We start from the raw sequence: 13217 nt of genomic DNA on the forward strand, positions 1-13217 counted from the left end.
TGTATACACCAGAGATAATAAACGGTCTAGTACACAACACATTAGTGGTTAATAAATTGAAAAATCTTTTGAATAAACAGTGTCCAGAGGCCCCTTTCTTTTCTTCTTTCGTTACCAATCTTTTGAGACGTAATTTGATGCTTGGACCTCAACAACTGTGGAATGGGTCAACCTCTTCTTTTCTGTGCATCCATCAAAAAAAAAAAAAAAAGGGCCCTTGCAAACAGTAGCTGAATTTATAGTTTGGCTTAACAGAACTAGCAGGTAACTACGCTGCTCCCATGTTATTCCTTAATCCACGCTAAAATGTATTGCATGATCAGAAACAAGATGCATAACATGGGTCAACCTCTTCTTAGTTCCATCTTATCTGTGCATCCAAGCAGGCCTTTGCAAACAGGAAGCTACAGTTTGAACTCTAACCCATATACATCAAACACCACGGAAAGGAAATCTTATTAACATACTAGAATTGTAGCCTTGATTGCCACCATTCATACAGTATATTTAGTACAAAACCATCGAGTAGTTTATCAAATGTTTTCTTGAGTTACAGACAACTTGAACACAGCTTAAAGATAAAATGAATATATTACTCTGGAATGTGCTCATGCATAGCCTCGCCTTCTTCCAGCTTCTTTCGCATCTTGTGTTGCAAAGTAGCAGGAGCACAATCCAATGGTGTTTCTCCTGAAGAAGAAGCAGGCAGTTAGAATCGAAAACTAAGATTGGCTGCTAACAAGAATTTGTACGTAGCAGTATTCTTGGCTACATAATCATAAACATGATAATATCCACCCACACATGGTGAAAAAAAAACAAAGCAAAGGAGAGCATTTTACACCAGATATGCACCTCATTCTGAAATGGGTGCACAAGGGACAAACACCAATATGCAAGGTGTGCATGTAGGGTACAAGGTATATTTTTCTTGATATCTGAAACTATCCACTGACCCTTTTCTCTCTTCTTCCTCATTTTGGCAAATGTTTAGGAGAGGGTTTTATTGAAATGTACCAAACAAATTCAACAACACTGCCCTCCCAGATTGTTTTGACCCAGACAAACCCAAACACGCTCAGAACTTTCAACACCTTTAAAATCTAATCTGACAATTCTATAATTAGCTTCATTTCACAGATGTACAGAAACTGTTTCATCTGAACAACCCAGGTAATGCCTTCAATATCTTTAGTAAGCACTTCCACTAGTCAGTAAGTCAAACAAATTTTGTAAGTTGACCAAGGATTAATTACCCTGTGCATTCTTGTAATCCATGCTTGCTCCAGATTCCATGAGGATGAAGACTATATCAGTTCGATTAAAGAGTGCTGCCTGCACTCAATAAATCCTGATGTTAGGATCAAACATCTAAAACAATGGTAATTTACTTATTTTATGTGTTTGTGTGAGAGAGAGAGAGAGAGAGAGAGAGATCAGTACCAAATGTAGCAAAGATAATCCTTGCTTATCGTGGTAATTTGCATCCACACCCTGCAAATGTGACAAAGCTTAAATCCATTTCAAATTTTAGCTCTGCATTAAAATGTTGAATACCTCACTCAGAAGTTTCTTGACCGCAGCAGTGTCACCGTTCTTTATAGCTTCTCTTAAACCCTAACAACAGCTCATGCTGAATAAGTAAGTAATCCACAGCAACAAAAAAAAAAAAAAATCCTTCTGCATAGTTGGACTTTAAATAGATGATCCAGAATATATACCTCCCCATTGGGTTCATAATCCATCTGAGGCTTATTCAAAGTATCGCTGGTTGCTTGACCAAGATTAAAAACAGAACTGCAAAACAACTACCAATTAATAACATAAAATTTAGGAGAGAACAATGGCATTGTGTTAAAAAATCACCAGTTTATCATCTACATATAATGAGAAACTGAGAAACATGATGGCTTCCTCAAAAGCATTTAGAAGTATCTAATATATAGATAAGAGAATAACAACTAAGTCTTAGTCCCATAAATATAAATAAGAGAAACAAGTAATAAATACCTAACGGAGATGTGGTAAGTAGTTCTTGTACAATGGAACAGGCAATAGCAATATAGGAGAAGAATCAAAACATCCTCAATGCATATTGACATTTTTTCCCCTTATTTTAATTGTGATATCCAATTAGTCTTTCCAGCTCTAGCCAACTAGAAAGACATGCATGTTCCCACTAGAAGTTCACATTTTAATAAATTTGTATTAATTGAGGGTTGTAAAAATTCGGGAGAACTGAAGAGACAAGCTAAATAAGGTTGTAAAGAGAAGATCCATTGATTGACAAAAAAGAAGAAAAACCATCATTCAGCACTTAAATTTAAACAAAATACATTTTGCAGAAAAAATATATATAATTCATCATGTGACTATATTAAAGAAAACAAGTCACTTGAAACTAGAAAGGCATACGCTATATCAAAGAGCTTTACATGTACAGACATTGAGTTCCTAAAACTAGATTGAATAAATTGGACTTCCACTAGTGTCAAAGTCAAAACAGACATGTAGCAGGAATGGTTTTTATACCCTACAGAGATGGAAACCTTTTTCTTTTTCTTTTTTTTTAAAAATTTTTAAATAAGTTACACGAGTATGATTTTGGCATGAAAAATGGCATTGAAACCATTCTTTAAAGGGTTTGTATCCTGACCTGTATGCATGCTCAGTTGACAAAGAATCCTCAGTTCACACAGTCTTGAATAGCCATTTAAATGGGGAGGAACAAAGTTGGAATGCAAGGTTTCATAGATGCTTTGATGATTGGGAATTATAATTAGTGAATTCCTTTCTGGATCTCCTATACCTAAACATCCTTAGGGAGGGGGGGGGGGGGGGGGGTGGTGAAGAAGATGAGATGGAGATTGAATGGGAGTGGTATCTTTGACATTCGCTCTTACTATGAGGTTATCCGAGATACCAGCGTTAATTGCTTCCCTTGGAAGAGTGTCTGGACAGCTACTTGGGGGAAGATTCTTACCTATGATAATCTTATCAAGAGAGGTTTCTCTTAGTTGATTGTTGTTGTATGTGCCAGTGGATCATTTGTTGTCCACTATGATGTGGTATTTGTATTGTGGAAGGTAGTCTTTAGAGTGTTAGGGATTCAATGGATGTTGCCAAGGAGGGTAGCGGCTCTCTTGTATAAGTGGAGGAATTGGTTAGGGAAGCACTCATGAGATATTTTGGAACCTCATTCCGTCGTGTTTGATGTGGATATTGTAGAGGGAATGGAGCAGTTGCACTTATGGAGATACTGAAAGATTAAAGGCTCAGTTGGAATCTTTGTTGATTCTAACTATGTTTGATTGGTATCATGCATGGGGACTTACAAATAACAGTTCCGTGTTAGATTTCAAATAATCACTTAATTTTTTTGCATAATTCTTTGTAATTGTTTTAGTTACTTTGTGTTTATCATTGTGACCATGAAAAAAATCTACTCTTAATAAAAACCATTACTTATCAGAAAAAGTTACACATCCACACCGTTAGCTTTGAACCCTCACCATCCCATTATAACGGGAGGAGGAAGTGTCAGTTGAGCTATAGCTCATTGGTGCTTTAGAATTGAGACCTGAGTATCCAGAGCAAACTAAACACTATCCAGCTGAGAGAACAATTAATATAAGAGTAATATTTCTCTTCTGGTGCTACATGGAACCTCACCAAGGCAGTCCATTGGACCCACCCCCTGGGGTAAACCACGGATAAGTTTCCTGAACTGAAATTAGGTTTTAAACAACTCGCACCCGAATACTATAGTAGCAATTAGAAAAGTTCAAGTCCAAACTATGAACTGCAGAGGACAACTGCTACTTCATATCTTAAACTATTTACAGAGAGCTCATGCATAAAACCAAAGTTCAAAAGCATCCACTGTGTAAGGAAGAACAGAGATTGGATACTTAAACGTTAAGGCACATACCTCAACTTGTTATTAGATGTGGCGCCTTTATTTCTTGGAACAGAGTCCTGCTTCTTTGGTTTTGGATTTGTCTGAGTGAAGGTTGAAGTAATTTCTCTCTGCCACAAAAAGGAATCAAATTTGTGAGGTGCAAGGACAACATAGGAGATTGCATTTGAAGATTAAAGAATTTATACCTGAAGAGGAAGTGCATCAGTGGAAGGGGCTGCTTCACAAATACATAGAGGCATTCCACACTTGCACTCTGGAATGACTGACACAGATTGATGCTCTGCAGTTGGTCCATCCTTCAAATCTACATCTGCATCTATGTCTAATTTAGAAACTTTATCTGTTACACGTCCAATCCCATTTAAAGAAGCTTGTGGATCATCTTTCCCAGACCTGTGCCAAAATGAATGCCAAACTTAATTACATGCCTCTAGAAAATAAAACATAGAAGCTTTATGAGCTGTTATGCTGAGGCATGTTCATAGTATTAATACCCTACATAAGCAAAAGACATAGGGAGCATGAAGACAATTTTATTTTGATTTAAGTTTAGAAGGCAATTGTATATTTACTATTACTTTTTCAGATTTCATTGCACGTCATATTAGCTAATTATGTTACTTGTAGTGTATTTAATTTCCTAGAGTCAATGTTATTTTTTGTAATTCAATAATTGTACTTTGACTGAAGTTAATTATTGAAAAAATAAATAATAGTACAGAAAAAAAACATTACCCTGGTACACAGGAAGTGTACAAGGGAAACAAAAAACTACCCAGAACTACATAAATCTAGAAAATCCAGCTAAGAAGGTATGGCAAGACCACTCAAAGCAGTCATCCAATCAAAAAAGGACAGAATGAAAATGTGCTTCAACTCAAAGATAGAATACTCTTTCCCTTCAAAACTTCAGTTGTTCTGCTTCCTCCACTCCACACAATCCACTGTGGAATGGAACCCCAAACAGAAGCTGCTCTGTCGCCCAACACCTCCATGCCAACAAGCTAACAACCAAAGCACTTTTTCAGGCATAACCCAAGAAATACCAAACAAACTAAACAAAAATGACCACTAGTTAGAGGCATAAGAACATTGGAGGAGTAGGTGGTCCACTGATTCCCAATCATTCTTACACATGTAACCTGTTAACAACACAAATATTCTTCTTCCTCAAATTATCCAATGTGAGAATCTTCCCCTTCGCAGTTGTCCAAGTGAAAAAAAGCTACCTTAGAAGAAGCTTTCACCTTCCAAATGCCTTTCCAAGTGAAGGAATGACTACCCCTACTCAACAGAGTTGTATAATGCAACTTAACTTCAAAAGAACCACTCTGGGCAACTAACCACAGCACCTTATCTTCCTCATTACACCCACCTCAGTAGAGTAGAGGAGCAAAAAAAGATTCCAATTTCTCCAATTCCCACTCTTATATCAGTCTAACAAAAAGCACATCCCAATGAGCAATTCCATTTTGCCAACACAAATGCTCAGCCACAAACGCATCCTCATTCCTTACAAAGCGATACAGAATCTGAAACGCTTCCTTAAGAGGTAGCTCCCCACACCACACGTCCCAAAAATGGATCCAAAAACCCCATCCCACCTCAAATCTAATATTTTGAGAAAACCTCCCCCAACCACCTCTAATATACTTCCACAAAGAAATCCCATGGATTCATCAGAAACTCCAGAACGCCCCCACACCCCCTTCCCCAATCAAACCATACTTGTTAGCTATTACAATTCTCCAATCTCCACATAGCATTCATCTCCACAGCAAACCGCCATAATCACTTAGCCAATAATGCAGTGTTAAAATGAGTGAAACTCCCAATACCAGCCCCTCCCCTGGTAACAAAATGCCCCGCTCAATTTTTCCAATTGGTGAGCCACACTAGTGGGGATTGGGATTTAACGGAAATGTGTTTATGATGAATAAATTTCTATTGGAATTTTTCCAATGTCTTGGTGTTGATTCCAGGCAACGCTAGGTATCTATTCCTAGGTTTACTTCAATTCCTTGAGATTTCTGCACCGCATATATGGGACTAGGCTATCCAACATTGTATTTGTAGAAAGTTGTACCCCTAGACTAGGTTACATTAACCAAGTACATATCCTAAAGCACATTTCTCTTGAGATCAACATTTTGCCAAATGAGACATAAATTTCTGTGATAGAGGGGAATCCCATCACTCCTGTTTTATGCTCCAATGAGACATAAATCCCATAAAAATGAGGCATTTCTAAACTTTTCAAAAAATATCCAGAATTTAAGATACAAAATATGCATGCTATAACCACTATGTATTGACCTCTCCACTCAGACAGAAAACCCAGGATCAACATTTTGCCAAGCCCCAAATCAAAAGGATCCATGAACATATAACAGAGATAAGAGCTTATAGAACAAATCCTCTTGCGCACACAGCATACCCTTGAAAAATAAAGAAATATGGCAACTGCTCTCATTAGGAATCTATAGGAAAAAGGATAACATTACTATCCTTGGTGGGATACAATTGACCTCCATTAGGCCCACAAACACAACAGTAAAATCTGCAATAACAGTCATACCCTATGTAATTGCCCGCATAATAACCCAAAATCTTTGTGCTCATTCACCAAATCAAGAAAACTCCCACTGTTAATAGATATTCATGAGGTGAAACTTAATTACAAATTCCAAGTTAGAGTTCTTGCAATCTTAACACTCTCCATGATGCATCAGTAAGCTATTTCCTAACTCAAAAAAGCACAACTGACTAGAAAGTAACATATTGGCAAAGAAATTAAAAAAGAAAACATAGAACAAAAGCTTGAAAGTAGTCACATTGCGTTGTGTTAGAATATTAATTAGATGATTGCATTCACTATTTTCTAACTTTTTTAAGCTTTTGGGACAATTGGTATTTTAACACAGTGAATTTGCTAACACAACACGTCACAACTTTTGCATCATTTTCCGTTTAAACATATGGTAATCAATTTCCACTCAAATTTCATTTGCGAAAATCAATAATTCAGTGATTTACCGAGAGCGGTCATTAAAACAGTCAGCGCAAACTCTAACAGGCGAGTAAATGCCAAATTGCGGTAACGCCTGCATTTGTTCAAAACAACAGTCAATCAATCTGCTATCAGTTAAATTTCTCCTAAAAACACTAAAAAAAAAAAAAAAAAAATCATACCAATTGATCTGATGAGTGTTCATGACACAACGTCCTCCCACAACATCGGCAGTGATGCTGTCAAATGACATTAAAAACATAATTAGCACAGACAACAACAATTGATCAATATGTTGATCTTGAACTCAGATATTTTATTCAACTACCAGAGACTTTACCAGTTGAACTAAACGGATCATTTTATTTACATAATTCCCTATTTTCTCTTATTATATAGACGACATAGAACCTCATCAAGACAGGGCCCTTTAAGAATACAACCGATACACGACGCGTATCGGTTGTATTCTCCCCATGGAAACTCCTAATGGGTATCATCCCAAGCCTCCATCCACTAAATAATTACTATGCAAAAAAAGTAAATTCCTAATTCTAAATAGGATTAGAGATCGATGGATACTATAATAATAATGGATTACATGAATTGCATGTAAAATCAAAATCACAAAAAATCTAATAAAAAAGGGGATTTTTACCCTTCGCCGGAAAGTGTTGAAGCTGCATTTGCAAACGTCGCAGCGCGCTGCTTCCTGAAAAGGGGGTGGCTCCAATGACATAATAATAGTAATACTGTTGAGATAGGAAATCTTTGATTTCTTGATATTATTCTTAGTTCGAATTCCCAACCGATCTCTTTGTTTCGAATTGTTTCAGAGATTCAGCTCCACTCATTTGTTGTTATTTCTCCTCAAAGCTTGAAAAGCGATCCAGAATTCCAACTGTCCGATTAAAAGAAAGAAAAAGTGGGAAAAAGAAATTGTTACTAGGCGGAATCCTGACTTGTATAAAGTACACTTTTTAAGGGGTTTTTTTTTTTGGGTTGTTATTTAGGTTATGTTTGATAGAGAGAATTTTGTGTTTGTTTTTAATAATTTTCAAGAGATTGAATTGAAACTAAATAATTTTTACATCATAAGTTTTTTACTTTTATTTTTAAGAACAATTTTTAAAATATTGAAAAAAATAATTATTAGGAGACTATTTCTACTTTTGAGTTTTTCTAAATTTTTTATAAAAAGTAACATGTGTTTTTTTTTTTTGATAATGATAAGGGAATAAAGTTTATGTACTCTTTTTTAATGATAAATTTAAAATTTGAATTGTGAGAATTTTCTATGATAAAAATAAGCGGCTTAATTTAAGAAACATCTCATTTTTCAAAATCTTGTTTTGAATTGGGAAAATAGGAAATAATAAATTCAAGTGTGATATCCAATATTTTCTGGTTTCAAAAAAAAAAATTGTATTTAAATCCTACTACCAAGCAAGTCCTTAAGTTTTCAAATTTTTTTTTTTTTTCTAGCTCTATTATCCATTTCTGTTTCAATTTAGTAATCTAGGCATTTTGCATTAGGTATGCTAAAATAACATAAAACCCTAAAATATAGTTAATGAAGCCCAAAAATTAACGGATTATAAATTATTTATACAAGATAGGATTTTGCTACAAATCATGAACCAAGTCTTAATAGATAGTGTTTGTTGTGTGTGAAGAAAAATAAACAATTAAAAAATAAATAAAGATTGACATTTTAGATGTAAAATAAAGATAATTAGATGTAAATATTTTTAAAATTTGTTAGCTAAAAATAGAAAAAGTTGGTTTTTATTTTAAAATAGACAATGACTTTTGCATAAGTTGATCTGAATGCCCTAACAAACAAACAAACAAAAATATAGTGATGTGTGGGCTACATTTATCTGACACAAAAGACAAAACTATTAATAGAATTAGCATGTAATCCACGCAAACGCATATATGTATTTAAAATTTAAAATAAAATTAATATATAAATATAAATAATTAGTCAAATTATTTGAATAAAAATAGCACATAACACATTAATACATATGGATACATTTAAAATTAAACACAATTTTTATCATAAAAATATAAATAATTAGTCAAATAATTAATTTTTTTTAAAAGTAAATGTAATTAGTCACATTTAAAATTCTTACCTAAATTTAATACTACTTTTAATCATTTTTTTCTCTAATTTTCAATAAAATAGAACGTGTGGTGATCTTTGTTATGTGGTGATTTTTATTGAGTATATGTGATTTTTTTTTTTAATTTTATAGTTCATTAATATTAGATTCTTAGTATTTTACACTTATTAACTCACTTGACATAAAGATTAAAAAAACTTAAATGGATACATGACAGGATAATTATGATGTGGTCTCCACGTAAATTTAAACAGATGGTACAAAATTGAATTTTAATTTGAAATTCTAATTGAACTTTATCTGAAGTTTGCCTATTAATATAAACTCGCTTGTAACTCCATACATATGCATGGATACACTTAAAGATATACAATAAGATGTATAATATAATTCTTATATATATATATAATTTAAATACTATTGATAGTCATTTTTATATTTTGTTAACTCTTTACAAAATTCTGTAAGGATATTATTAGGTATAAAATATAAATTGTCTATGTATTTTTTTATATAATTATTGTGAAGCACCTTTTTTTATTTATTTAAAGATTCATTTATTCTATACTCTTTAGTTTTTGTACTTAATAACTCACTTAGATGAATATTTATGATGTGGTCCCACATTTGATTATAAAATTAAGAAATAAAACTCTTGGACACATGACGCAAAATTGGAACTCTAATTTGAAATTTTAATTTGAGTTTCTCTCAGTTTCACCTATTATTATATATATAGACTAGTTTGTAATCCCATGCAAATGCATGGATACACTTAAAGATATACAATAAGATGCATAATATAATTCCTATACATATAATTTAAATATTATTAATAGTCATTTTTAATTTTTGTTCACTCTTTAAAGAAAGTTTTAAGGATATTATTAGGTACAAAATATAAATTGTCCATATATATATTTTAATTATTGTGAAGCACTTTTTTTTATAATTGATTTATTCTAAACTCTTTGATTTTTGTACTTAATAACTCACTTGAATGAATATTTATGATGTGGTTCCATATTTGATTCTAAAATTAAGAAATAAAATTTTTTAAGAATAAATAATTTAGGACACATGGTGCAAAATTAGAACTCTAATTTGGAATTCTAATTTGAGTTTCTTTCAGCTTCACCTATTATTATATATATAGGCTAATATATAATTCGTGCTTGCGCACGAGAATGATGAATTATTGTGGTGCTATTGATGTTAGCTTCAGTTATAAAACATATAGAATATTAGTTTGATTGGGACATTTGGAGGTATTAAAATAGTTTTTTATTACAATTTTTATGATATTGGTGTGGGGAGTAAAAGGACCCGAGCAGGTATTTGGGCCTTTGGGCTCTAATAAGAAGGGTCAATCCGTTCTTGATTAAAAGTCTGTTAGTACTGCAAATCGGCCCATACGCCGAGGGTCCGAGGATATATCCGAGGATGAATTTCTCCTCGGATAGACCCGGGAGTACTCGGAGATTCGCTAGAAAGATCAAGGCAGAGTTCTAGAAAGACTGTTGGTTAAAAGGGGGATCCCTGTACCCTCTAGATAGACCGGTGTTAGAGAAATATCTTAGAAAAAGGCTGCCACCTCCACATTAAAGATTTTGCACCTACCTCCCTGGCCGCATTAATGGGGAAGTGACCCCTGAACAGTGGAATTGAACCTTCTGGCTACTATTTAAAACACTTAAAGAAGGTGGTGTCAGAAAAGGAGGAGAAGATTTGTGTAACACGTAGATAAAGCACCAAGAGAAAAAGTATTTAAGGAGGGGGGAGGCCAAAGAAAAGGGGAGCAGTCAGTCATCAGAAAAGGAACTAAGAATTGTAACCTTCAAGGGAGAAAGAGAAATAATACAGAAATTGTCCTCGGCTTATGTTTGAGGAGGCTCCTTTGCAATAATCATTTACTATTCGCAAGTATTTTTACACCTTAGCCTGTTTATTAAGTTTCCAGTACCCCTAACTAGATTTCAGATCCACACTCTATAAATTTCATTGTTTAAGGCTCATTGGGCCTGAGCCCATAGTTGTCTTTGGGTCCAGGTGCAATTGTGCACTTACAATTGGTTACGCCAAGTTTCTCATTACTCTGCTATTATGTATATAATTTTGAAAATCACTATTGGATACAGCATATACAATATCAATTCACAATCATTGTTCATGAAATTTTACTAAATACAACACAAAAATAAAAGAATAAATTGATCCAATATTAACTTATAAATTGAATGGGAATAGGTGCATGAGATCGTTTAGCTCAATTACAATTTGTTACGTTCAAAATCCTGGCATACAAAATATCTAAATAGAAACTGTATAAAAATATGCGCATTAATTCAGAGAAAAAATAACAGTAAAAATCTAAATAATTTAATTTGTATGGAAAACTAACAAAAGCAAAATTTAATTTTGAATCTAATTAAATTTTCTCTAAGTATTGAATATATATATATATATATATATATATATATATATTATTAGGTTTTTTATGATTTATTTATATTGAACTCCTCATTTTTTACATTGAATTAACTCACTTGGTATAAAAATTAAAAAAACTTACATTAGATGAGACACGTAGTGCAAAATTAAACTCTAATTGGATTCCAATTTTTAGACTGAATTTATTAACTTGGCATAAAAATTTAAAAACTTAGATTAGATGGGACACATGATGCAAAATTAGATTATAATGGAATTCTAATTTGAAATTTAATTGGATTTTCTCTCAACTTTACATATTAACTAATATTATTTGCCACCTTAACAATTAATTCAACTTGGGATCATGATTGACATCACTTATAATGAATACCAATCCACCATCTCATTAGTTGTGAAATTTATTGTGTATTGAAACTTTTTTCTTAAGAAATAATATATATATATATATATATATATATTTATATATATATAAAAGTTAGTATTAATACAAAAATGTTAATTATACTGTATCCAGTATCCTGCAACTAGTTTATAAATAAAAGAAAAAAAGAAAAAAGTGTGACTTGCAATTAATAGTGTGGAGTACCATGCCAACTATAATCATAGAGAACCTAATAAATACTCAATTAGAATATAAAGCTTTTAATTGGCATTTATTGGTGTTTCTAATAGAGATGTTGATGTTCATGAAATATAGATAACTAGTCGCTAACCTGTGCGATGCACGAAAAAATTATTGACTTTGAAAAAAAAAATCAAACAATGAGTAAATAGACATTTTGCTAGATAGTATATTTTTTTTCTAAATGAAGAAATATTTAACTTCTATACTTTTCCATAGTTTAGAAGTGTTGTCTAACATTGAACGTTATTAAGTTGCAAGTGCATAATTACCGAAACTTACAAGGTAATTTACAATTCTTAAATTAATAAAGCAAAACTCCCAATAGTTACACACACACACTCAAAACTAATATAAATTGCAAATATATAAACAAAGACCATGATATGAGGTAGACACATCAAGTTTTAAATTTGAGTAGCAATATGACTTTCTCTTAGTAATAACAATATAGATAATTCAAAACATGAAACAACATCAAAATTATAATACCTAATTCCATTATATTTTATGTTGAATCCAAACAAATAATTAATTGAAATTAATTCAACCAAATAATTAATCAACCAAAAATCATAGCTTTTAATAGGAAAACAAAAAATCACATGAACCTAAATAAAAAGCATTTAAGGTGAAGAATTAAGATCAAACTTTAAAATTTATAGAATCCCCAAATTCTAATTCAAAACCAAACCAAATTCAACAAATTTATATATAACATACCAAATAAAAATTTATTGTTCCCTAGGCTGAAAGACATAGGTTGCAGCTTTGATTTTTCTTCAAAAAATAGAGATGCTTTATCCAGTCATGTACAATAAAAAAAAAAAGTAGACATTTAAACCTAAAAACCAAACCTACGAAAACAATGTCAATATAAATATGGAGATTAACCCAAATACTCAAAAGAAAATCAATTCTAAACATAACAAAATAATAAGATAGAAAGAAAATCTTAGATATAAACAAATATCCACGTATGTTGAATTGAAATTTTATTAATAATAACAATATAAAAAAATTCAACATAAAATTCATTAATCAAAGAAGAAAGTTGAATTAAATTGCTTGCAT

General features: G+C 32.3%; 1 protein-coding gene across 1 annotated transcript; it reads right to left on the reverse strand.

The window, feature by feature from the left end:
* Nucleotides 1-428: 428 nt before the first annotated feature.
* LOC142641976 (uncharacterized) lies at nucleotides 429-7981 on the reverse strand. Its single transcript, XM_075816306.1, has 10 exons — nucleotides 7591-7981; nucleotides 7115-7171; nucleotides 6959-7026; nucleotides 4108-4315; nucleotides 3932-4029; nucleotides 1722-1797; nucleotides 1558-1617; nucleotides 1444-1494; nucleotides 1257-1335; nucleotides 429-690 (listed from the first exon to the last, which is right to left on the reverse strand). Exons 1-10 carry the CDS (start codon nucleotides 7669-7671, stop codon nucleotides 593-595), a joined length of 876 nt encoding a protein of 291 aa, XP_075672421.1. The 5' UTR covers nucleotides 7672-7981; the 3' UTR covers nucleotides 429-592.
* Nucleotides 7982-13217: the final 5236 nt, after the last annotated feature.

This window comes from Castanea sativa, chromosome 7, assembly GCF_040712315.1.
Source record: "Castanea sativa cultivar Marrone di Chiusa Pesio chromosome 7, ASM4071231v1".
Classification (NCBI taxonomy): domain Eukaryota; kingdom Viridiplantae; phylum Streptophyta; class Magnoliopsida; order Fagales; family Fagaceae; genus Castanea; species Castanea sativa.